Here is a 27117-nt window from a genome sequence, read left to right as displayed (position 1 = left end):
TGAGAATAACACAGGCTCTTCTTGGCAACACGGCTTCTCTCCAGGGAGAAGGCTTGGTGAAGCAGAAAGAACGAACATACGGTGTCTGCATTCAGAGGGATCTGAGTTCAGGCCTCACTTTGCGATGAAATAACTTTGTTGTATCTTTCTATAAACTTAAAGCTGTTCCAAAAAAGTCTATTTAAAAACTTTTTTTCAATGGAAGGTGGGACGGAGCAGTGTCCCGAAGAGCCAACCCATCAGGAGCGTCCTGTTTGGGGATTCCAGGAGCAAGAAATAGTTTTATTGTGCAGATCTACTGAAATTGGGTTGTGTTCTTGTCCTTAAGATGAGAGTATAATTAGAATTTAAAAGCTGGGATTCCCATTGAGTTTATATTTCAGTGACTTTCTCATTTCTAAAATTTCTAATCTTGTTTTATTTCTGCCCAGTGTTATGTTGGTAAAGTGTCTCTCTGAAAACAAAGTAAAACCCCTGATTTGTAGTGTTTGCTGATTTCTGCAGTGTAAATTATTCCCAGGACGACCAGTTTCAAGCTATAACAGTGATTTAGCAGCCACCTCTTGTGTTTCAGCACACCACTGCTCTCATCCAAATTTACCTCATTTCTTGCTTTTTTTCAGTGAAATGTATTCTTTTTTCTTTGAGCATCCAAATATACTTCAAGCCTTTGATGAGGCCATTCCATAGAATTAGTTTTATTTAGGGTGAATTTGTTTTGATACTGTTGATTTAACAATATTATATTAGTTTCAGGTGTTTAAACACAGTGATTCAGTGTTTTTATAAATGAAGTCCATTTAAAGTTACTACAAAATGATGCTTGTATTTCCCTCTGCTGTGCAGTATATCCAGGAGCATTTATTTATTAAATTTATTTTAAATTTTTTAAAATTTATTTATTCATTTTTTAGGGCTGCATCTGTGGCATGGGGAAGTTCCTAGGCTACAGGTTAAATCTGAGCTGCAGCTGCCAGCCTGTACCACAGCCACAGCAATGCTTGATCCTTAACTCACTGAGGGAAGCCAAGTATTGAACCCACGTCCTCATGGATACTAGTGGGGTTTGTTACCACTGAGCCACAATGGGAACTCAGATTATTTATTTTATGCCACGTTGTGCGTTATCTCTTGATCCTATACCCTTATCGTTCCCCTCTCCCTTCCCCTCTTGCGGTCTGTCTGAGCATTCGATTTCTTCTCTCTCCACAGTCCACCGATGGGTTTAGCAATTGGCACCATTCGGCTCCCTGCCCCTTTGGCCCTCATTTAGAGCCAGGTGTGCTGTTCCAGTGATCAGAGGGTATCACAGACCAGGCAGGCAGTTGACAAGATGGTGTGGGTTACCGGCTGCAGGGCGTGTTGAGCCCTCCTGCCACCTTTCCAAAGACGAAGACGTCTTCCTGAATGTCTCTGTCCAGCTGGGATGCCGGCGAAGCTCCTTCCAAGCGGTGAGCCCATCTTCAGTTCCAGTCTTGTTTGCAGTGATTCCCTGCCCCTCTGCTCCAAAAGGGACCTAACAGCCTGCAGCTGCTGCACCCTGGGCAGGAGCCCAGCAAACTTAGGCTCAAGTACTGCTCACCACTTTGCATTTTTCCCCATTGCTGGTCCACAGAAGCATTCATCTTTTTTGAGTCATGTGGTGTGTTTTCTAGTTGTACTTTTTCTGTATCACTGTTGTGTTTTTGGGTCAAAGTGGGTGTCATCGAACTGGAATACTGGCATGGTACCAGGCTTCCCCTCCTTCTTAGCCTCGTTTCCCTTCTGAGCACCTCTCACACTGCTTCCTCTCTTCCCCACCTCATTTTGTTCCTGGCCTTTCTAGAACTTTGCGCCCCCTTTTCCTCTCAGAAACCCTTCCTGTGCTAGTGGCTTGCGTCCCTTGCACACCTGCAGTCACTCTCACATACCTGGCTCATCCCCACAGACACTCAGACTCACTTTCTCTCACTCTGAACCCATCTGGACCTTTACTAGCCCAGTCTCACCCCCCACAGCCCCGCCACCCACCTACTCCTAATCGCTCACAGCAAATGAGCAGGGCAGTATAACATTTTAAGACCCAGTAAAATGTAGAAAATTTACTGCCCAAGAATTGCCACTTCAGGGAGTTCCTGTCGTGGCACAGTGGTTAAGGAATCCGACTAGGAACCATGAGGCTGTGGGTTCGATCCCTGCCCTTGCTCAGTGGGTTAAGGATCCGGCGTTCCCATGAGCTGTGGTGTACGTCACAGACGCGGCTCGGATCCCGCGTTGCTGTGGCTCTGGCGTAGGCTGGTGGCTACAGCTCCGACTGGACCTCTAGCCTGGGAACTTCCATATGTCTTGGGAGCGGCCCAAGAAAATGGCAAAAAGACACACACACACATACAAAAAAAAAAAAAAAAAAAAAAAAAAAAGAACTGCCACTTCAGGAAACACAGGCAAATAATTTATAATACTGAGATGAGGAAGGATTTTCTAGTCATGACATAAAACACAGATTTCTTAAAAATGTAATTAAACTTTTGTGCAGTCTTGGAGTTCCCGTCGTGGCGCAGTGGTTAACGAATCCGACTAGGAACCATGAGGTTGCGGGTTCGGTCCCTGCCCCTTGCTCAGTGGGTTAACGATCCGGCGTTGCCGTGAGCTGTGGTATAGGTTGCAGACGCGGCTCGGATCCCGCGTTGCTGTGGCTCTGGCGTAGGCCGGTGGCTACAGCTCCGATTCAACCCCTAGCCTGGGAACCTCCAAATGCTGCGGGAGCGGCCCAAGAAATAGCAACAACAATAACAACAACAACAAAAGACCAAAAAAAAAAAAAAAAAAAACACTTTTGTGCAGTCTTAAGATGATCTTGGGAGTTACCTTCGTGGCTCAATGGAAACAGATCTGACTAGTAACCATGAGAATGCAGGTTCGATCCCTGGCCTCCTTCAGCGGGTTAAGGATCCGGCATTGCCGTAAGCTGTGGTGTAGGTAGCAGACTCGACTTGGATTTGGCGTGGCTGTGGCATAGGTTGGCAGCTACAGCTCCAATTTGATCCCTAGCCAGGGAACCTCCATATGCCACGAGTGTGGCCTTAAAATGAAAAAAATGATTTCGCAAAGACAAACGAGGAAAACATCCACCATGCATGACAAAGTCTAATTTCCTTAAAAGGGAAAGGTGGCTAAAATTCATTGAGACAAGCCAATAGCAAAATGGTAAGACAAGAATGGACAATGGAGTTCCCGTCATGGGGCAGCGGAAACAAATCCTACTAGGAACCATGAGGTTGTGGGTTCAATCCCTGGCCAGGGAACTTCCGCATGCCATGGGTGTGGCCATTTAAAAAGAAAAAAAAAAAAAAAAAAAAAAAGACACAAATAAGTTGAAAGTCAATGGGAGTTCCTGTGGTAACTCAGTGGTTAACGAATCTGACTGGGAACCTTGAGGTTGCAGGTTCAGTCCTTGGCCTTGCTCAGTGGGTTAAGGATCCGGCATTGCCATGAGCTGTGGTGTAGGTCGCTGATGCGGCTCAGATCTGGTGTTGCTATGGCTCTGGCGTAGGCTGGCAGCTACAGCTCCAATTAGACCCCTAGCCTGGGAACCTCCATATGTCACAGGTGTAGCCCTCAAGAGACAAAAAGGGAAAAAAAAAAAAAGCATGGACAGCAACCCCAAAGAGAAAATACAAATCCCAAAATAAATTAGAAAAAATAGCAATTACGTAATTTTTGCTACTCAGACTGGTAGTTTTAAAAATTGATAAAAAAAAAAGAATATTGACTAAGGTTCCACTGATATGTGTAGCAGAGAAGGATAACTAGTAGCAGGTATATAAAGACCCTTTGTGTATTTCTGTTGTTAAATCCACTATGAGTCCTAATCATCTAATAACAATGGCTTGGATTTCCTTTCATTGTAAATAATTACCAAAAAAATCCCTACATGTTTTGAATTTTAAAAAATTGATAACAGAGGGGGTTGGCAAGCAGATAATAGGTATTTTTGTTACCACTACACTAACATAAATTGGTAACACTTTTTGGCAGGTTACATTAGCTATGTGTTAAAATGTTAAACGTCCCCACCCTGACCCAACAACTCCACTTCCAGGAATACATCCGGAGTGAGTCTCCATGGGGCACTAACAGGAGCGGGAGCGGTGTTCACTGCCTATCTCTAGGAGCCATGAACTAAATGCTGGGGCAGCTCTACACTGGAATGAAGCTTGTTGAAAGTGAGGTACATCCATGTCACATGTCCAGGATACAGAGGTAAGTGAAAAGGCAGGTCACACAAGAGCATGAATAGACCTATCCACATTTTTGTACAAGAAAAGTGAACTGACAGATGCAGACAGAAGGCGATGATAACTCCGTGTTGACTGAGCTGCTAGCAATGGTGATCCCACACAGGTGGGGACAGAGGGTGCTTACACTCAATACACACACACACACATTTTAATGAGCATATATATATATATATATTAGTCTAGTAAGCAGAAAAATACAAGTAAAAACAAATCATGATTAGTAAAGCGTTTCATAATTATTTTTAAATTTCTGAACGTAATAAATGTTGGGTATACCACTAATTTATCCACTCTTATTCATACAATGTATGAATTAAAGTGGTAACCAATAGGTCCACTATTATGGATGAACAGCGTAATCAGAGTTTTCACTTAGTCATAACTTCCTTTTCAAACGCTGCTCCTTGCCTCCAGGCAGAGTGTGACATCCATGGGTCAACTCACTGGCCAGACATGTTTCAGAAAATCACCCAGTGTCCCCTGGCTGCTGTGACACCAGCTACCTGAGCAAACAGAGCAGCTGCAGCAGAAGGCAGCCCTGTGTCACCACCCTAACCATATCAGTCCTGCTGAAAATTCACTGACCTTCATGTTTCTCCCACAGTCGGAGGTTTACACAAATAGCCAAGATGCTCACACAGGGAGAAACAGGAAATCTCCTCTGCACAGAGAATACAGGTAAATGAGATCAGCTGGAACATACCTGGATTTGAGGTGAATGAAGGTGGACATGGGCAAGAGACATCTGTGACAAATCTCAAGGATGGAGAAGGGGGGCCATTCAGCTGCTGCCACCTATGCCCCATCCATGCAGAGGAGGGACATCGTGGCTGTGCTGCCTGGGCCTCTCCTGCCCTCTGCCTATACCTCCAGAATTTCTTCAGGGGCTGGAGGCTGGTCTCACCACCCCTGGTCAATGATTATGAACAGTGAACACATCATTATAAAGATGAAGAAAACCGTGGCTTTAAGGGACAAGGGGGAGAGTTCCTGTTGTGGCTCACTGGAAATGAATCTGCGTAGTACCCACAAGGACCCCGGTTCAATCCCTGGCCTCGCTCAGTGGGTTAAGAACGGTGTTGCTGTGAGCTGAGGTCAGAGACTTGGCTTGGATCCCGCTTTGCTGTGACTGTGGTGTAGGCCAGCAGCTGTAGCTCCAACTGGACCCCTAGCCTGGGAACTTCCCTATGTCATGGGTGCAGCCCTAAAAAGCAAATAAAAGGGGACAAGGGGGAGTTCCCTGTGGTGCAGTGGGTTGAGGATCTGGAGTTGCCACTGCAGTGGCTTGGGCTGCTGCTGTGGTGCAGGCTCCACCCCTGGTCCAGGAACTCCCACAGACTGCGGATACAGACAAAATGGGACGGGTAGGGGGAAAGGATTACATTTTTTTATGATGCAAACTTTTTGGTCTACCTTCCCCATCATTTGCACAATTTTTGCCAAGTCCAAACGTAATTTAAATGAGGTAGGTAGTTTCTCGCTATCCGTGCCTCCTTCGTCTCTGTGGTGACTGCCCAGGCTCGGCCATGAGCACTAGTGTCCCGTGCAGGGGGAGCGCCAAGGGCGGGCACCAGCGACGGCTGGAGCTTCTCAGTTGGCTATTTTCTCAATCTCGTCCAAATCATCCGTGTCCAGTCTTTCTATTTTCTTGTCTGGGGGAACCAAAGAGAATTCAAAGAGAGATCAACGTGGGGACACACAGAGACACACCCCCAAGGGAGGGGACAGCACAGCAGGGAGGGAGGAAACAGGTCCCCCGCCTAGGGACATGCCAGGCCTCTGGCCACAGTGGTCCTTCACGGAACCCCAGAGGCTTCCGGTGACTGAGCGAGGGACGTGGACGGCAAGGAGGGTCAGAGGCCCAGGCCCCTCAGCCTGGCCGGGGGGCGCTGTCGTTCAAGTCCCCGAGCCCTGAACTCTCCAGCTGTGCCCTTGGCGAGCTTCTGAGTTGGAGGGAAGGACAGGAGTGCGACGGGGACAAGGGCCTCTCTCGGGGCCCCGGGGAAACCTTCCCCCCTCCTCCGCCCCCTTGCCCTTGGCCCTGTGAGGTGAGGGCCCGGCAGGGACACGGCCGGGGACTCACTGAAATGCTCCTGGATCCTGTTGAGGATGTTCATGCTGTGCTTGCTGTCCACCATGTTCACCGCCAGGCCCCTCTTGCCAAAGCGGCCGGTGCGCCCGATCCGGTGCAGGTAGGTCTCGTTGTCCGGGTTCCCGTCCTTGTCCACGGGCAGGTCAAAGTTGATGACGACGGACACCTGTTCGACATCGATTCCTGCACGAAGGACGCGGGGAGAGGAGTAAGGACGGGAGACAGAAATCACCGTCGCCCACCGTCAGGCCTCCTCTCACCAACCTCGGGTGGAAGGAGGGTCTGGGACGGGCCGGCTCTGGGCTTTGGACAAAGGGGCAGGTCGCAGAGCCCCCAGGGAGAGGACCGAACTTCGGCAGGTGCTGACCAAAGGCCAAGTCAGTCAGAGAGCCTCGGCTGGATACCAGCATCTGGAGAGCAGCTAAAGCCTTGCTGGGGCCCCAAGAGGAGCAGGTGCCCTTCCAAAGAGCCACCCGGTCAGGACGCCTGGCTTCTGTGAAAGTCCTCATCTGCTGAGGGAATCCAGACAGGCTCTCCGAGAAAACGCCGCCGCCCCCAAGCCCACGGGGTCTCCCCCAAACCACCGGAGCGCCCCGCATAGGGGGATCTCTCGCTCTACCCTGAGCCTGAGCCGGGCAGAGCCGCACACAATCTGTGCTCACCGCGGGCACACACGTTGGTGGTGACCAGAACCTTCTCTTTGCCCTCTCGGAAGCGCTCAATCACTGCAGCCCTCTGTTCCACCACCATTTCGCCACTCAGCAGAGCCACCTGGTGGCCTTCTTTTGAGAGCTCTGCAGCCAGCCAACTCGCTGTTTTGCGGGTCTGGGAGGGAGAAAACATTGGAAAAGTGAAAAGTATCTTAAGGAAAAAAACCTTTTTTGGTCTTTTTAGGGCTGCACCCACGGCACATGGAGGTTCCCAGGCTAGGAATCGAATTGCAGCTGTAGCTACCGGCCTAGGCAACAGCCACAGCAATGCAGGATCTGAGCCTCGTCTGCGACCTACAACACAGCTCTTAGCAACTCGGGAGCCCTAACCCACTGAGCAAGGCCAGGGATCAAACCTGCATCCCTATGGATACTAGTCAGATTCATTTCTGCTGAGCCGCGATGGGAACTCCATTAAGAAAAGATTTTTGATCTTGAAGAGTCTACTAAAACTTAGCAGTAAAGAGTTAACTTTCCTAAAACTGTGAACATGATGTGATATAAAAGTAACCTGTCACCTGGGTGATAATCTCTGAACTTTTACGTAATACCAAGGGGAGAAAAATCAGAGAAATTCTAAAGACTACTATTAGCCTGGTCTCTTCAAGAAAGGAGGTGTCCTGATATGAACAACTGACTTTATTTTTTTAATTTTTAAAATTTTTTGGCCACACCCATGGCACATGGAAGTTCCAGAGCCAAGGATCAAACCCAGGCCATTGCAGTGACCCAAACCATAACAGTAACAACTTAATTCACTGTGTGACAAGGGAACTCCTAAAAGAAATTTTTTTAATTTACAAGTATTCCAGTATCAGAGCTAAGAGCTATCTTATTCTTGAGTCCCTTAACAGCATTTTGATGTTTTCTTCAGTGATCTTAAGTACTTATTCCTGAAGAAAATTTCTGGCTATTATAAACAGGTCTATGTGTTTGTGTTTGACATTGGAAAGTTACTTCTTTTCTATTAATTTTCTAACCATCTTGTTTAGTTTCTTTTTTTCTACAAATATCAGTTAATTCACTTGTGTTTTCGAATATATAACCTACAAATAATATAAAGTCCACGGGGCTCTAAGCTTAGACTTGGCATATACCTCAGAATGCTAAGAAACTGTTTTTTACATCTTCATCACAAACCATTTCCTTTCCATCCAGCAGAGAGGCAGGGGGCGGGGCCACACCCTTCATGGAGCTCCACCCCCCACAGGCCCCTCCCTCCTGCTGCTGCTGCTGCTGCTGCTGCTGGTGCTACTCACATGGCAGAAGATCATGGCTTGAGCAATGGTGATGGCTCCGTACAGGTTACACAAGGCCTGGAACTTCTCGTCTCTGTTATTGCACAGGACATAATACTGCTTGATGGTGTCCAATGTCTCCTCCTCACGCTTCAGTTTGATGATATTTGGGTCTGGGACCACTTTCTGGGCAAACTTCCAGACAGAGTCTTCGAAGGTGGCAGAGAAAAGCAGCATCTGGCAGTTCCTGGGCAGCATCCTGCAAGGGAGGGCCCAGGTGTTGGGCATGACCCCGACCGAGCGTTTCTCTGGAAGGAACAGGAGCACAGCCTCCCCCAGCTTGGGGATCTACGTCCCCAGGAGGGTGGCACATCGAGGAGCAGGTGTGGGGCAGGGCCGGGTGGTGTTAGGAGTCCCCTAAGTCTCCTTCCTCAGCCCAGGCTGGGGGTATGGTCATTTCTGACATGGAAATGGGCCTCAAACCGGATGCCCCTGAAAGCAGTAAGCACCTAGCTGGAGCAAGAAGAGGAGTGTGAAGTGAAAGGAGAAGAGGCTGCAGAACAGGAGGCCGAGGAGAAGTTCCTCCTGGCCCAAGAGCTCCTACCTCTGGATGCGGATGCTCTGGTCTTGGTGGCCCTGAGTAGCTATCATCACGTCTGCCTCATCCAGAACAAACACCTTGATCTTCTTGGGGTCAATGAACTTGAGCTTGGAGCACCAGTCCAGAACGGTCCCAGGGGTGCCAATGACAATGTGCTCACTGATCTTCTGACCTCTTTCCACTGTGGAGACAAGATGTCTTCCGTGAGTATTTCCATAGCTAAACCAGTTGTGGAACTCAAAGCCTTGCTGATTCTTCCACAGCTAGAAGAAGTTAATTCCAGATGTCAAAACATAGGAGTATTACCCAAAAGTTTTGTGTTCTATAAAAGGGGTTTAACAACACCTATCCCATTGCATTGTTTTCAGGATTAAATGTGTACCCACCCTGATTGTTAGTTTCCCCTTTCCTATCGTCTGCTGTAGTTCACCATCATGCAGTTCTTTTTCGTTAGCATTACTCATTCTTCTAATACCATCCCTTCACTCACAGTTCACTGATTTCCTTGTAAAGTGGTAGATCTGAGTCCTAGGATACTGGCCCAATGATTTTTTGATTTGTTTGACATTCTAATTGTGTAGACATTTTTTTCTAGGTACAAGCTCTCTCTGATTTACTTTTTTTGTGTGTGTCTTTTTCTAGGGCCGAACCCGTGGCATATGGAGGTTCCCAGGCTAGGTGTCTAATCAGAACTATAACTGCCAGCCTACGCCACAGCCACAGCAAATCGGGATCCGATCCCCGTCTGTGACCTACACCTCAGCTCACGACAATGCCAGATCCTTAATCCACTGAGTGAGGCCAGGGATCAAACTTGCAACCTGGAGTTCCCGCCGTGGCATAGTGGTTAACGAATCCGACTAGGAACCATGAGGTCGCGGGTTCGATCCCTGGCCTTGCTCACTGGGTTAACGATCTCGCGTTGCCGTCGCGGCTCGGATCCCGCGTTGCTGTGGCTCTGGCGTAGGCCGGTGGCTACAGCTCCGATTCAACCCCTAGCCTGGGAACCTCCATATGCCGCGGGAGCGGCCCAAAGAAATAGCAAAAAGACCAAAAAAAAAAAAAAAAAAAAAAAAACAACACAAACCTGCAACCTCATGGTTCCTAGTTAGATTCGTTAACCACTGAGCCACGATGGGAACTCCCAAGTTCTCTTTGATTTAAAAAACGTATTACTCTTAAATTCTAGCTGGTGGGAGCTGAAATGATACAGCCATCTAACAAAATTACTAATGCATACTCACATTTATTGCCTCGAACAGCATAAGCAAGCTTTAGTTCAGGGTGAAATTTGCCCATCTGCTCAATCACTTTTCCTGTTTGAAGCGCCAGTTCATATGTCGGGGAGAGGCACAGACACTGACAGGCAGATCACAGAGGATGAATTTAGGAGAGCCTCGTAGTAACAGACAACAAGCTCTAAAGCAACAAGTATACTGATGTCACTACCACTTGAATAGGCAACCAGGCCCACTTGTCAGTTGCAAATGGTAGCCTTCTGTATGGAGCCTTCCCTGGCTTGGCAGATGCCTTCAGAAGCCACTGTTTAAGGGTGCTGCTTCCAAATTAATTCTACCCACATCAGGGCCTGGTGTGCTACTGGGCTCTGCGTGAGCAACTTTGAGGCATCAGAAGCATTCAGGCTCCTCCAGGGGCACCCTCCTCAAACCCCACCTGATGGCGCTGCCCTTCTCAGTTCAAGCCAGCCAAGGCCCCAGGATTCCCCAGCTCTCACCTGGGGGTATCTCTCTGCTGGTTCCACCCGGCTGAGCATGGCCAGGACGAAGGCAGCTGTTTTACCTGTACCAGACTGAGACTGGGCAATCAGGTTCTGTGGGCTGAATCAAGGAAGAGCAGAAATGAAAATTATATTGGTTAAAAAAAATCAACTGTCCAAATGTTCTTTCTGGGTGGTATGCATAGGAGTTTTTTTTTTTTTTTTTTTTTTTGTCTTTTTGCCATTTCTTAGGCTGCTCCCGCGGCATACAGAGGTTCCCAGGCTAGGGGTCGAATGGGAGCTGTAGCTGCCAGCCTACGCCAGAGCCACAGCAACGCAGGATCCGAGCCAGGTCTGCGACCTACACCACAGCTCATAGCGACTCTGGATCCTGTGCCACGACGGGAACTCCAAATTTTCCTCTTTATGCATCTATTATCCAGGTTTTCTTTTTCTATTTTTTGGCCACACCCATGGCATGTGGAAGTTCCTGGGCCAGGGATCAAATCCATACCATAGTTATGACCTGAGGCACAGCTGCGCCAACGCTTGATCCTTAATATGGTGTGCCACATAGGAACTTCCTATTATCCAGGTTTTCTACATTGAGCACAATGATAATTTTTTATATATTGTTTAAAAACCTGCTTAAGTATTAGGGAAATGAAGATTCCTTTAGATAGGCTCAACAAAGAAATCCTCAGACTCTAGCATAGCCAGTTCACCATCATGCAGTTCTTTTTTGTTAGCATTACTCATTCTTCTAATACCATCCCTTCACTCACAGTTCACTGATTTCCTTGTAAAGTGCCCTAGTTTTGCAACCCCAGGGGGCCCATAGAAATTGACTGCAGAGTAAGATCTACCCAGACAAATCCCTGGGACATTTTCTGCTGAGCCATAATGTGTCTCCAGGACGTGGCTGCTTCTGTGCATTACCTTGTCTCATCTTTTATGGAAAGTATTAAGATACCAAGTCAAATGCTTTAGAGGGAACGTCCACATTTTGCTTCATGTAACCCAATGTTGTGGAAATAGGTGGCATTATATCAGTAAAGATAATAATAATAATGATAGGAGTTCCCGTTGTGGCACAAGAGGATTGGTGGTGTCTTGGAAGAACTAGGATGCAGGTTTGATCCCTGGCTCAGCACAATGGGTTAAGGATCTAGCATAGCCACAGCTGTGGTATAGGTCGTATTTGCGGCTTGGATCTGACCCGTGACCCTGGCAACTCCATATGCTGTGAGTTGGCAGAAAAAAAAAAAAAACTGAATGAAAAACGTTTTATATAAAGTATGATACTATTTATCTCAGGTTTAAAGATATGTACCCTTTAGATCCTTAGGAACACACAGATATGCAGTAAAGGATAAAGAAACATGAAAGAATGACCACCCACTTCAAGATGACACTCATCTGTGTGGGGGAGGGGGCTGAGAATGGAGAGAGCTACACGGGGGCTTCAAATGTCAGCTAGAATAACAAAGCTTATCTCTCTCTCGGCAGGATGGGGTTACTGAGGTGTTCCTGGTATTGCTCCTGAAACCTTTTTGCAGATCTCAAAAATCTCAAAAAAAATTTTTTTCTTGCTTTTGCGTTTTGAGGGCCAAAATTATTTTTTAAAATATAGTTTTAAAGGCGTTCCTGGAGTTCCCGTCGTGGCGCAGTGGTTAACGAATCCGACTAGGAACCATGAGGTTGCGGGTTCGGTCCCTGCCCTTGCTCAGGGGGTTAACGATCCGGCGTTGCCGTGAGCTGTGGTGTAGGTTGCAGACGCGGCTCAGATCCCGTGTTGCTATGGCTCGGCGTAGGCCGGTGGCTACAGCTCCGATTCGACCCCTAGCCTAGGAATCTCCATATGCCGCGGGAGCAGTCCAAGAAATGGCAAAAGACAAAAAAAAAAAAAAAAAAAAAAAAAACCTGCACAAAATAACAGCACTAACTGTATCAGTTCTTATTAAGTGGAAAGAGTAGAAACTGTACTGAATTGCATTTGACTCTCTCTGCATCTGTCCAAGCTGTTTCCCTGTAGAAGCATGTTGCCTCTAAAGGCCCATACTGTGCTCAAGAACACTACAGCTCTTGGTGGAGGACATTAAACTCAATTCTGAAGAGGTGCACTGGGTCTGTATACTTACGGCTCAGCAAGCATCATGGGTAATGCATTCTCTTGTATCTTGGATGGTCGATTGAAGCCCATGGCATAGACTCCCTGGAGAAGCTGTGGTTTCCTAAAGAGGCCAGGGAGAGAAAGGATGGATTCCTAGTTGTTGAAATTGTTTGAAGGGCCTAGAATTTTATTTTTCTCTATAGCTACTAAAGAATAATACTGCCTATCTCTGTCATATATATTTTCCCATGCCTTAAAAATATATATCTAAAACAAAACAAAACCAACATTTTCCTCTACCAAGTCAGAATCTGAAACTATTATGCAATTTATAAAATCCAGGCTAGTTTCCTTTCTTGGAGAAATTCATCTTTTCAGGAGACCCACAGATTTCATTGGCCTTGGATGACAAGCATTCCCTGGATACTGTAAGAATGGTACTTATTAATTCACAGAATAAAATAAATTATAAAAGATATATCTAAAAATAAACGCTGCTTACTATAGTGCTAAGATAAGGAAGTCCCTTTAGAGAATGGTATTTTGGTTTCATTTGAGGATGCTCCAATTGAGCCAGTCATTTTGTATTCCCTGGGCCTTCCAGAGCCAGTTGTGCAAGAACTCAGGAAAATGGAGAGGTAGAAAACGGATTTAGCCAGTTTCTAGTAAATAGGTAAAAGGAATTCAGTATTATACTGAACTTCACAAATGGTCAGATTACTTAGTATGTCCAGTCAAAATCAAGACTAGAGAAGCACCAACTTCTTGTATAAATAGATACACAACAATTATCAGTTAAAGTTGCTCTTACGGCACATTTATTTACGCTTTTTATTTTTTCCATTATTGCTGATTTACAATTATAGCACATTTACAATAAGCTCTCTGCTACCTCTAAATTGACAAGACGTTAAACAAAAATCACACCAGATTGTTTCTGAGAAAAGTCAAACCAAGTAAAGACTGTTCTCTAAGCCTTCCTTACAGTTTTACACGCTCTCTAAAAGGCAATTCTTCTGGCACATGGTGGTTTTCAGACACAAAGAACTTGGAAAAGTAACATACTTCCATTTGGAAGAAAAGGATATGAAGCTTAACAGATTCTGGTTTGATTGCCAAGGAAACAAAAGTCACTACTAAAAGAGGACTCAGTGATCCAAAAACTTTCAGTGGCTCATTATTTTTCTTTTATCTTGAAGATCTTTTCAGTACAAATGAGACCAAGTGTATTAGGTGACCTAGGTTTTGTTCATTTCCTTTGGCTACTAACAATTAAATCAGAAAGAACTTGCTTTTTCAAAGAGGAATTCATCACTGGTTAACCTGAGAGGTCCAGGTCTTAAATGAAAGGAACTTAGGAAAAAAAAAAAAACACCAATACTTGGAAAAGCAAACTGTCACAGCACATCTAGCTGCCCTGACAGTTTATGAACAGAAACAGAGATGACAGATTTGCTGAAAAAAACACCCTTGACAGAGAAAATACACATAGAAAAGTAAAACTTCCTGAATATATTGAAAAAGCCAAACTTTAAAAACCTTGTTCTTAGTTATTGCTTCATTAACAACTTGATTTGGTTCTTGTTACCTCTTTTATCTTAGTTTTTATTTTATTTATTTTTTTAAGTGCCGCACCTGTGGCATATGGAAGTTCCCAGGCCAAGGCAATGATGGACCCTTTTAACCCACTCTAAGGGCTGGAAATGCAACTTGCATCTCTGCAGCAACCCGGGCCACAGCAGTCAGATTCTTAACCCACTGTGCCACAGTGGGAACTCCAGCTCTATTTTAGGTGTCTCTTACTCTAAAGCAGTGGCAAAAGTTGGCAGGAATGTGGCCCCAATTTGCCCACAGAGGGCATAAGATAGATTTTGCTGAATAAAGGCAAGGAATCCATTTCATCCAGCACTTTGTTTTTCACAGCTTTTCTATTATTTGAGTCCTGGTAGGCAGCAAGAATGATATTATGGTTTGTGTTACTCATAGCACCCAGCACAGTGTCATGTACATAAACCAATGACCCGTAAATACCTCTTTACTAACTTACTGAAGTAAACAAAAAACTTGGTACGAAATTACATGTTTAAAATAAAGACATGTTTGGAGTTCCCACCGTGGAGCACTGGGCTAAGAATCTGAGTTTCCCCTGTGATACAACAGGATCAGCAGTATCTCTGGAGCACTAAGATGCAGGTTTAATCCCAGCCTGGCACAGCAGGTTAAGGAGCCAGCATTGCTGCAGCTGCAGCGTACACAGCAAATGCAGGTGGGATCTGATCCCTGACCCGGAAACTCCATATGGGGCAAGGAGGCCAAAAAAGAAAAAGAGAAAAAAAAAGAATCCAACTACAGTACCATAGGCCACTGTGGAGGTACGGGTTCAATTCCTGGCCCGACACAGTGGGTTAAGGGATCTGGTGCTGCCACAGCTTTGGCACAGGTCATAGCTGTGACTCAGATTCAATCCCTAGCCCAGGAACTTTTAATAAGCCACAGGTGCAATCATAAAAAAAATAAAATAAATAAGGACAAGTTAGAAGTCATTCTTAGGACAAAGTACCATAAATGTGCACCCTTAAGACTTCCTTAATTCTGGGTTCTGGATTTGAGTTTGGGCTTTTTTTTTTTTTTTTTTTTGCTTTTTAGGGCTATACCTGCAGCATATGGAGGTTCCCAGGCTAGGGGTCTAATCGGAGCTACAGCTGCCGGCCACAGCCACAGCCACAGCCACAGCCACATAAGATATGAGCCTTGTCTGCGACCTACACCACAGCTCGAGGCAACGCCCAATCCTTAATCCACTGAGCGAGACCAGGGATGGAACCCTCAACCTCATGGTTCCTAGTAAGATTTGTTTCCACTGTGCCACAACAGGAACTCCCTGGGTTCCGGATTTTTTAAAAAATTCTGGAATACTAAAGGCTGCTTTCCACTCTAGGTACTGGGAATCCTGCACAGGCTTTTTGGACAGATTTTATAAAAGCAGATTAACTGTTCTTAACACTGTAAACCCTATAGTCTAACAAAAGGGCTTACCTAATAAGAAATGTTCCTGACATCCAGAAATCACCTGTCAGCCAATATTTTATTGAAAGTTCTAAGAGCATAAAAGAAAAAAGACTTTCAGCTATGATGAATAAATTTGCGGCATTTAAAAATCCCTACCAAGAGGAGAACTGGGTAGCTGAGAGACAAGGATGGGAGGGAGACCATCACTTTTTCATACTTTTAAACTTTTGAATCGTGTGAATTATCAACTAGTCAAAGAAAGGAAATAACACATCAAGATTTAAAAAAAATAAAAGTAGAACATAAAATTTCCACAAGACCTCAGAAAAGCTAAATCTTACAAAGGAGGGACTAGCAAGGAATAGCTGTTCAAAGAAATGGATACTCACAGTCGAAGCTCCTCGAAGGACTTCACTGAGTACAGCGGGGAGTTGGGATCCCGCTGCAGGACTTCCACCTGGTTGGTGTTATCGACAAGGTTGCTTCTGATCAGCTTGTTGAGTAAGGACTGGGCAGCTCTGTCCTCTGTCAGCAAAAAACCAGTAGACCTTTATACTTCAGGCAAACCCCACCCTTGGAAACCTCTCTCCCCATGTCTGCACCCACACTAGGGCGGCCCAGCAAGGGGGGAGGAAAACACAATCACACCCTTAAGGTCTTGAAACTTTTTTTTTTGCTTTCTATGGCCGCACCCACAGCATACGGAGGTTCCCAGGCTAGGGGTCTAATCGGAGCTACAGCTGCCAGCCTACACCACAGCCCACATGGGATCTGAGCCATCTCTGTGACCTACACCACAGCTCACAGCAACGCCAGATCCTTAACCCACTGAACGAGGCCAGGGATTGAACCCACAGCCTCATGGTTCCTAGTCAGATTGTTTCTGCTGTGCCACGACAGGAACTCCCAGATCTTGACCGCTGGACTCAAGCAGGCCTTAAGTTGCCTGGCAAGTCTTTACAGTTCTACATGCCACCCATCCACACTTCTCTCTTCCACGCCTAACCCCTCCACTTTCTCACTCATCTGATGACCCTGCTACTCACTTCGCTGAGAGATGAACAAAATCAGAAGCATCTTCACACACTGCTGTGACAACAGACACACCTACCTGCGCTGGAGTGCATGCTCTGCACCTTCCCTGCTGTAACTGAAGATGGACAGCTATGCCCCGGAGGCTAACCCCCTACTTGTACAAAAGGCCCCATCCCTCTTGCCAGCAAAGATATTTCTCCCAGCAATGACCCATCTCCCCCTTGACTGGATGACTGCCACAAGCATGTGTGTATGTTTTAACAACTCCCATCATAATCTCCTTCCTTCTTTACCCCATGTCCCCATCCAGTTACTTCCCCGATGCTCTGCTCCTCTTTATGGAACATTCCCTGACAGGGCTGTATATACTCACATCTCCATTTCCTCTTCTCCCCTTCTCTACGGAATATATACTAAATAGGTTTTTTTGGGCCATGCCTGCCACTTGTGCAAGTTCCTAGGCCAGGGATCAAACTCGTACCACAGCAGTGACAACACTGGATCTTTAACCCACTGAGTCACCAGGGAACTCCTTGAATAGGTTGTTAAATTTAACCTCAGGGAGTTCCCATTGTGGCTCAGCGGGTTAAGAACCCCACATAGTGTCTATGAGGATGCTAGTTTGATCCCTGGCCTCACTCAGTGGGTTAAGGATCTGGTATTGTTGTAAGCGGCAGTGTAGGCTGCAGATGCAGCTCAGATCTAGCATTGCTGTGGCTGTGGTGTAGGCTGGCAGCTACAGATCCAATTCAACCCCTAGCCTGGGAACTTCCATATACCATGGATGTGGCCCTAAAAAGAAAAAAATAAATTTAACCTCCCCACTTGACCTCAATAGCCCTTTCCAAGCTCATCAGTGATTCCTACACTCTAAATCAACCAAATGAGGAGTTCCCATTGTGGCGCAGCAGAAACAAATCCGACCAGGAAACCTGAGGTTGCAGGTTTGATCCCTGGCCCCACTCAGTGAGTTAAGGATCTGGCGTTGCTGTGAGCTGTGGTGTAAGTCACAGATGAGGCTCAGATCCTGCACTGCTGTGGCTGTGATAAAGGCCAGCAGCTGTAGCTCCAATTTGCCCCCTAGCCTGGGAACCTCCGTATGCCGCTGGTACGGCCCTAAAAAGCAAAATAAATAAATAAATAAATAAAAATTAAAAAAAAAAGAAAGAAATATTTCATGGAAAAAAATTAAAAATAATAATAAATCAACCAAATGGTCAATTTTTAGCTCTCTTAACCAACTCATTACTTACATATTACTCCCTACTTCTGAAACACTCCCTTCTTCTGGTTTCTAGGCTACCACTCTCTTTGGCTTCTCCTTTGATCTCAATCTCATTGCTGATTCCTCTCATCTCCTTGTCCTTGTAACTCAGAGTGCCTCTGACTCCAGAGAGGCGTTTCATGTCTTGGGTGATGCTATGTTTCTTGCTATAGGGTTTCAAAGAGTAGTTACCTTTCTCTTCTTCATCTGTTTTCTCTGGAGTGGAACTGGCTTTGATAACACCTACACAAGAAAACAGTTATCATAATCAGAAAGGCAAGTATCAATCCACTCAAAAGACTGGCTAAGATAAACATCAAACCTTATTTAAGTGATCAAAATATAAATATTTGGTGTTTCTTTATGTTTAACAGATTTTCATTCCTAAGAAGTTTAGTGCATAAGAAAATTTCATGTTTCTAAAAATACTGGCTGACTTCAAAGTGATCAAAATATGTCATTGCTGATTTACTTATCCTAATTTAAAATACAGCATTGGGAGTTCCCATTGTGGCTTGGTGGTAATGATTCCAACTAGTATCCATGAGGACGCAGGTTCAATCCCTGGCCTTGCTCGGTGGGTTAAGGATCCGGTGTTGCCGTGAACTGTGGTGTAGGTTACAGATTCGGCTCAGATCCTCTGTTGCTGTGTTTGTGGTGTAGGCCGGTGGCTATAGCTCTGATTGGACCCCTAGCCTGGGAACTTCCATATGCCACGTGTGGGTCCCTAAAGAGGAAAAAAAAAAAAAACCAACAAACAAACCAAAAACCAAAAACCAAAACAACAGCGTTTTGGTAGCAGACAAAATTACAAATGAGAAAGAAAACAGATGTATTAAAAAGAAGAAATAAAATGATGACTTTGTGGAGAATATATGATTGTAAACCCGAAGGACTAAGAGTATCAACTTAAAAATGACTACAGGAGCTCACACTATGGTGCAACAGCATTGGCAGTGTCTTGGGAGAGCTGGGACGTGGCTTCGATCCCGGCCTGGCACAGTGGGTTAGGGAGCTGGCATTGCTGCAGCTGAGGCTTAGGTTGAGACTATGGCTCAGATCTGACCCCTTGCCCAGTGGCCTGAGCACTCTATATGCTGTGGGGCAGCAAAAAAAAAAAAAAAAAAAAAAAAAAGACCACAAAACATCTCAGTAAAAAATAAAAGAGCTAGGTACAAAATAAACAGAGAGCAGTAGCTTTTATAAATACACAGATATAAATGAAAAAAATCATATTTATAAGAGCAACTAAAAACATAAAATGCCACAACTGGAACTAGACTAGTTATAAAAAAATGTGAGACTTATATGAAGAAAACTTTAAAACACTCATAAAATAATGCAAAGAGATAAAGCTAAGAAATCCATAAATAGTTTAATAATGGAACTCAATCCAAAAGAAGGCAGGAAAAGGGGCAGAAAAACAAAATAGGGGACAAACAGAAATCAAATAGAAAAATAGCTAACCTAAACCCAAGCACATCAATAATTACATTAAATGTAAATGGATAAAATACTGCAACTAAAAGACAGATCATTAGAATGGATAAAAAAGCAAGATCCAACTATTAGCTGTCTACAAAAGGCACACCTTACTATTTATTTATTTAATTGAAGTATAGTTGATTTATAGTAGTATATTAGTGTCAGGTATACAACACAATGATTCAAAGATTTTACAGACTATACTCCTACAGGAGGCACATTTTAAATATAAAGATAGGTGTTGCCTTGTGGTACAGCAGGTAAAGGAGCTGGCATTGTCACTGTAGTGGCTCAGGTTGCTACTGTGGCAAAGGTTCAATCCCTGGCCAGGGAACTTCTGCATGCCATGGGTGTGGCCATTTAAAAAGAAAAAAAAAAAAGACAGCAATAAGCTGAAAGTCAGCAGATGGAAAGAGATACATCATGTAACCACTAAGCATACGAAGGCTGGAGTGGCTCAAGTAATGCAGATTTTAAGACCAAAAGCATCACCAGATAAAGCAGGATATTTTAAATAAAAGGGTCCAATTATCAAGAGAAATAAATGTCATATACCTGGCAAGAGATCTACAAAACACCAGAGGCCAAAACTGACAAAATTAAAGAGAGAAATAGACTATTCCATAATTGCAGTTTGAAATTTTAACACTTCTCTTTCAACAATTGAAAGAACTAGACCACAAAGCAAAGAAACAAAAAATCAAGATATAATGATCTGAGCAACACTATCAATAACATTGGCCTAATTGACATTTAGCGGACACTATACCCCATAAATGCAGAATGATATTTGATGGTTTCTGATCAAAATGCAATTATAGCAGTTCCCACTGTGGCTTAGTGGTAACAAACATTGACAAGTATCCATGAGGATGCAGGTTCAATCCCTGGCCCTGTTCAGTGGGTTAAGGATCCAGAGTTGCCTTAAGCTGCAGACGCAACTTAGAGCTGGCATTGCTGTGGCTGTAGTATAGCTAGCAGCTGCAGCGCCAATCTGACCCCTACCCACGGAACTTCCATATGCCATGGCCCTAAAAAGACAACCCCCCCAAAAAAAACACCCCAGTTATATTAGAAATTAATAAGATATTTAGAACCTACCCCCCAATATTTAGAAATTAAACAACACACTTCTAAATTATCCATGACCAGAGTTCCTGTTGTGGGTCAGTGGCAACAAAACTAATATCCACGAGGATGCAGATTCGATCCCTGGCCTTGCTCAGCTGGTTAGAGATCTGGCGTTGCTGTGTGCTGTGGTGTAGGTCGCAGACACAGCTTAGATCCAGTGTTGCTGTGGCTGTGGTGTAGTCTGGCGGCTACAGTTCCGATTTGACCCCCTAGCCTGGGAACCTCCATATGCTGCAGGTGTGGCCCTAAAAAGCAAAAAAAGAAAAAAAGAAATCAATGACATAAAAGACAAACACTGAAGAAAATTAATACTGCCTTGAAAAGCTAAAAAAGAAAAACAAAAATTTTAAGTCTTTAGGTAGACTCATAAATAAGAGAAAGAACATACCACCAGTAATAGAAATGAAAGAGGGAATATCACACATCCTATGGTCATTAAAATATTCCTAAAGGAATTCCCTGGTAGCTTAGTCATTAAGGATTCAGTGTTGTCACTACTGTGGCTTAAGTTTGATCCCTGGTCCAGAAAGCTTGGGCATGGCCAACAAAACAAAGCAAAACAAAACAAAAAACCCCAAACAAACGAACAAAAAACCAAAAAAAAAAAAAAAAAAAAAAAAAAAAAACCCAAAACCTAAAGGTCACAAAAATGGATTTGGAAAAAATGGGAAGACATAGCATAATTTTTATAAACTCAGTAGCCCACAGATGTTAAGTTATAAATGCAACATGGTCACAGAAGAAATGCTAAGATTCTTTTTCTTATAACAGTCAAGTTGATTCTAAAAGAATACATATGGAGGAGTTCCCTGGTGGTGCAGTGGATTAAGGACAGAGTTGTCATTGCTGTGGCTTGGGTTCAGTCCCTGGCCTGGGAACTTCTGCATGCCATGGGCACAGCCAAAAAAAAAAAAGAAGAAGAATACATAGGGAAAATAGGGAAGAAAAGCCAGGAAGACTCTAAAAAGATCACTGAGTGGGGGTCCCCACTCACAGATATTAAAGCATGTCATAATACTCCAGCAATGAGGAACATGGTACTGGTACATGAATATGTGAAAGAAACTTGATATGATAGATGAGAAAACAGAGTTTAGTATACTGGATAGGTGGATCTTAAACTAGAGAGAAAAAATGAAATATTACAAAAGTGGCAATGAAAGAAATTATAGCCATCTTGAAATTAAAAGGTGAAACATTCTAGAGAAAACACTTTGTATCCAAACCTCACAATTCATACCACGAAAAATTCCAAAAGGATCAAAGACTGAACTATGAAAACTGACTCAAAACCCAGACACAATCATGTAAAAGACTGAAACATCTGGCTATGTAAAAATGTTTGCAGAGCAAAAATACACAAGAAAAATGTCAAAAGACAAACAAAACTGGTAGAAGCATTAGCAGCTTCTACTGGAGTTAAAATATGAAGTACTGATAACTTCTATCACCACATGTATATTTTTTTAGGGCCGCACTTGCAGCACATGGAAGTTCCCAGCCTAGGGGAGCTACAGCTGTTGGCCTACAGCATAGCTCACGGCAATGCTGGATCCTTAACCCACTGAACAAGGCCAGGAATTGAACCCTCGTACTCATGGATACTAGTCGGGGTTTGTGAATCACTGAGCCATGATGGGAACTCCCTATCACAATCTTAGAGTATGAATTTCTCTGTATTTAGAAAAAAGACAAAAAGCTTAATAGAAAAAGAAATACAAACTCCTTTAAACTTATGAAAATATTCAAACTTACTCATGAAACACAAATTAAAATGTATTACACTGATCTACCACTTTTTACCTATGAGATTTTTTGATGAAATATTTTGTGGTGAGGCTATAGGGAAACACTCTCATGCTTTACTGATGGGGTACTGTGAACATAGTGATAAACACTGCAAATGCATATACCTTTGACCATGGATATCCATTTTGGGGTAATTTATATTTGCATACACATATGGTTGTGCCATGAAGCACTGCTTACAACTGCAAAAGAATGTGACCAACCAACCATCTGTCAAAAGATGACTGGTTAGGGATTTCCCATCCTGGCACAATGGCAACGAATTCGGCTAGGAATCATGAGGTTGCGGGTTCGATCCCTGGCCTTGCTCAGTGGGTTAAGCATCTGGCATTGCCATGAGCTGTGCTGTAGGTTGCAGACGCAGCTCGGATCTGGTGTTGCTGTGGCTCTGGTGTAGCCTGGCAGCTACAGCTCCGATTAGACCCCTAGCCTGGGAACCTCCATATGTTGAGGGAGCGGCCCTAGAAAAGGCAAAAAGACAAAAATAAATAAATAAATAAGTAAATGGGGACTTCTGGACATAGATATGCACACGGGGAGACCACCACGTGAAGATGAAGGCCAAGACTGGGGTGTTGATGGCAGAGATTCCTACAAGCCAAAGAATGCCAAAGATGGCCAGCAAACCATGAGAAGCTGGGAAGAGGCACAGACTAGACTGTTCCTTACAACATTCAGAAGGAACTAACCCACCTGACACCTCCATCTCACACTTCTGGCCTCCAGAACTGAGACAATAAATTTCTGTTATTAAACCACCTAGTTTGTGATACTTTGTTACAAAAGCTCTAGCAAACTAATACAGGTGGGGAGTGGAATCTGGGTAAATGGTGATCCAGGATAGGAAGGAGGCCTTTCAACTGCCTATAATTTCTGAAATTTGAACCCAGATTAACCTTTCAAAAAACTAAATTAGAGAGTTCCTGTCATGGCTCAGTGGTAACAAACCTGGCTAGTACCCACGGGTACTCAAGTTTGATCTTTGGCCTTGATCAGGGAGTTAAGGATCTGGTGTTGCTGTGGCTATGGTGTAGGACGGCAGCTGCAGCTCCAATTCGACCCCTAGCCTGGGAACTTCCCTATGCCATGGTGCGCCCCTAAAAAGTCAAGGAAAAAAAAAAAAAACCTAAATAAAAAAACGTAAACATTTTTAAGTGAACAGTGACTGTACAATCCAATAGTGAGTCCTGATTCTTTTTTTGTCTTTTTGTCTTTTCAGGGGCCGCACCTGCGGCATATGGAGGTTCCCAGGCTAGGGGTCTAATTGGAGCTACAGCTGCTGGCCTACACCACAGCCAGAGCAACATGGGATCTGAGCCACGTCTGCAACCTACACCACAGCTCACTGCAATGCTGGATCGCTAACCCATTGAGCAAGGCCAGGAATCAAACCCGCAACCTCATGGTTACTAGTTGGGTTCATTAACCACTGAGCCACGACGGGAACTCCAGAGTCTTGATTTTAAGGAGTCAGAAGCCAGGTAAAATATGGAAAACTAATCTATCCTGATCAGTAATGAAACTGAATTTACTTGCTTTCAAATCAGGTGCTGACATGTGGCAAATATGCTAAATGAAAGCTCCTTTCCACATTGTCACTAAGAGCGCAGAGCAGAAATGCACATGTAGCTTGTAGTTACTCACCATTGGTATCTGGTTTGATTTTCTCTTCCTTGATCTGCAAATTACTCATCTGAATGGGAATAAAAGGAAACACTTAAGAGCAGAGATATATGGTAACTGAATACCAAGAATTACAACTGATCCTTTCTATTTCATACACCAGTTCTGAACTTCAAGGGTCCACTTATTCGTGGATATATACTACAGTATTACTCAACTCATAGCTGGCTGAATCCGAGGATTTGAGACCATATATACGGAGGAGCAATGTAAGTTATTTGGAGATTTTTGACTACAGGGTGAGTTGGGGGCTCATAACCCCCAAACTGCTCAGGGGTCAAGTGCATTTATTAAGCTAATGTACACAAGTCTAAAATAAAAAAATGGGGGACGGTCTTACCCAACTACTAGGAAACAATGTTTTAAAACATCAACTTACACCAGCCACCCAATAAGCAGAGCGGTTAAAATCAGACACCAAGTATGTTTATATCTGTGTTAGCCATAATACCACAACTACATTAGGATTGTAGGTTTAAAAAGATTTGAAACCAATTCTCAGTCAACTGTCTTTTACGGAAGATCTGGTGCTAATATGAGATTTAAACTCTAGAGTACAGAATTATATCCTATATGCTACTTTTCGATTTATTTGTGGCTGTCAATTTTGTACATCTGACCTGATTCCTCTTGAACTCCAGTGCCACACTTCCATATATGCCTGATGGGTACTGTACAGAAAAGAGTTAACACAGCAGGTATGACTGCTATCCTCAGGAAGTCAGCTTGCAGAGCTGGCCCCTGGCTACTTGGATTTTGAGAGGCCTCCTACCATCCCCAGAACTGCTAAGGGGTTCACTATGTTTATAAAAACATGTGGTTCATGATGACATCTTTCCTATTGGGAGTCTGGAATTTTGGCACCTGCTAGGCAAAGAATGACTGTGTGATGGGCCCTCAATAAAAGCCCTGAGCACTGAGTCCCTAATAAGTTTCCCTGACAACACCTCATATGTATTGTTACAATCTGTGGCTAGAGGAATTAAGTGGAGTTTGTGACTCCAATGGGAGAGGACTCCTGAAAGCTTGTGCCTGGTTGCCTCTGGACTTTGCAACATGGGCCTTTTCTTTTTGCTAATGTTGCTTTTCATTGTAATAAATCATAGCTGGGAATACTTACATGCTGGGTCCTGTAAGCTCACTGCCCTAACCCCCCCCCCCACCCCGCTAGGAAATCACTGAACCTAGATACCTCCTGGTGACTCCCAACACAGGTACTTACCAAGTTGTCCTTCTTACCTCAAATTCACAACAGCCAAACCTGAACTCATCACTCTACATATCAAATCTGCCCTTCCTCCCACTCCTCCAATCGTGTTATTAGAACATTATTAATACCACCTGTGGGATCCAGGTTGAAAACAATAATCTTTGCCTTTATCTCCCTTCTCTTCTTTTTTCTAAATCTTTATACCTCCACAATTATATCTTGAATCTATCCCCTCACCTTCACTTTCACCATTCAATATTGGCCCTCTATCTCCAGGCTATTAGAGTAACTTCCACAATTATCTCCTTTCTTTTAGATATCACTTCTAATATTCCATTCTTTGCAGTCCAGTAAATCTTGCCAGCTCTCAAATCCAAACTTGTCAGTATCCTTAAAAATCCCAAACCAGCCAAATAAAGGCTGTCCTCTTTAAGTTCTTAGTTAAGGGCCAGAGTACACTCTCTACATTATTTTCTACGCTTTTCCTACTACAACCCAATAGCCTTAAGCTGCAGCAAAAATGAGTTCTGACTTCTGTTCTCTATGGAAGTCCAGCACTTATGTGCATTCTAAAAGGCTGTTTACTTTCATTTCCATCTTAATTATTCTCTACTATCCAGCACAAACGTAAACTTCTTCACAAGGAATTTCTCTGATTTTCCTACTCATAAACATTCTCTCCCCACTCAGAGTTCATTTATTATATTTTTCTCACCATTTTCACAGCACTTCTCACATTCTAGCCTTCCTAACGAGACTGAAAGCTTCTTTCCTGGATTTAGTCCATTTCAACTTTCTGCTGAGAAACTGAAAATCCTCCCAAAGCAATAAAGGATGACTGGAGAAGAAATGTAATTTATACATTAAAAGGTTACATAAGATTTCAGACTACAAAAAACAAAAACAATCAGACAACCCTGTATTCTTAAAATCAATAGTCCATTACCACTAAACAGATGTAGCTTAGAGATAAGAACATAAAGTTACAGTTTCTAAACTATAATTACTTTCCCGTTGAATGGACTTTCATTAATCAAAGATCCAGTAATGACATTAAACGTCACTTCATACACCAATGAAACAATTTTGTAGTGCCTTCCCCCAACGTTTGCAACAGATCGAAACACTAAATATAAAGCTGAATCTGTTATTCTGCAAAGTGCTACAAAATGCCAACAGTATTAAGCACACATCTAAAAAACGTTAGTAAGAGTAGCACAGAATCACTCCGAAAACACATGAAAAAGAATCAGCATCTAAATGTGCCTTTTCCTTACAATCCTCACTTAGAAGAATGTGCAATGCAGGAAAGAGCATACTACCAGGGATAGATTTGCCATAGGATGAAAGTCTTTAACTGGCACAGATCAAGAGAAAAGGCTCCATATGAGTCTCTCAGCCTTAGCCGAAAATCAGGCCTAAGATTCCCCACAGCAAACCTTAGGGGTGTGTGGGCCACGGGCCTGCCCAACTCAGGGAGCTCCCTGGACTCCAAAGAGGGTTTGCTTGGGCCCTATTACCCTGTCACGTTCGCCCCTACTGGAGCTGAAGACACTAACCGACTTCACAGCCGCTTCCTGTTCGTCCACAGCCAGCGCCCACGAGTCTGTGGCCATTGTCCCGGACTTGGAAGGCCGACACGCGAAAACAACCACGGCAAGCGCAGCAACACCAGACTTTAATCCTCTGGAGCGCGAGAACCACACTCTCGCGGACCGGAAGCGGCGGTGCGCGAAGGTG

General features: G+C 44.1%; 1 protein-coding gene and 1 long non-coding RNA gene across 2 annotated transcripts; one reads left to right on the top strand and one right to left on the bottom strand.

Annotated features, from left to right (window-relative positions):
- LOC102163267 lies at positions 990–5267 on the top strand. Its single transcript, XR_297376.3, has 2 exons — positions 990–1451; positions 4082–5267. It is a non-coding gene; the product is annotated as an uncharacterized LOC102163267 (long non-coding RNA).
- On the bottom strand, positions 4411–27117 carry DDX19A (DEAD-box helicase 19A). Its single transcript, XM_003126869.5, has 12 exons — positions 26937–27117; positions 24129–24177; positions 18252–18302; positions 16150–16285; positions 12780–12872; positions 10657–10759; positions 10166–10280; positions 8925–9102; positions 8342–8579; positions 7035–7197; positions 6364–6555; positions 4411–5932 (listed from the first exon to the last, which is right to left on the bottom strand). Exons 1-12 carry the CDS (start codon positions 26991–26993, stop codon positions 5871–5873), a joined length of 1437 nt encoding a protein of 478 aa, XP_003126917.1. The 5' UTR covers positions 26994–27117; the 3' UTR covers positions 4411–5870.

This window comes from Sus scrofa, chromosome 6 (assembly GCF_000003025.6).
Source record: "Sus scrofa isolate TJ Tabasco breed Duroc chromosome 6, Sscrofa11.1, whole genome shotgun sequence".
NCBI lineage: Eukaryota > Metazoa > Chordata > Mammalia > Artiodactyla > Suidae > Sus > Sus scrofa.
This window is presented reverse-complemented; position numbering and strand designations above follow the sequence as displayed.

Excerpts from the sequence above, each read along its gene's own strand:
- DDX19A (XM_003126869.5), bottom strand. The coding sequence starts at position 26,993 with ATGGCCACAGACTCGTGGGCGCTGGCTGTGGACGAACAGGAAGCGGCT. Across the intron at positions 10,760-12,779 it reads CCCATGATGCTTGCTGAGCC|CCCACAGAACCTGATTGCCC; the intron begins GTAAGTATACAG and ends TCCTTGATTCAG. Across the intron at positions 5,933-6,363 it reads CAGGATCCAGGAGCATTTCA|ACAAGAAAATAGAAAGACTG; the intron begins GTGAGTCCCCGG and ends TGGTTCCCCCAG.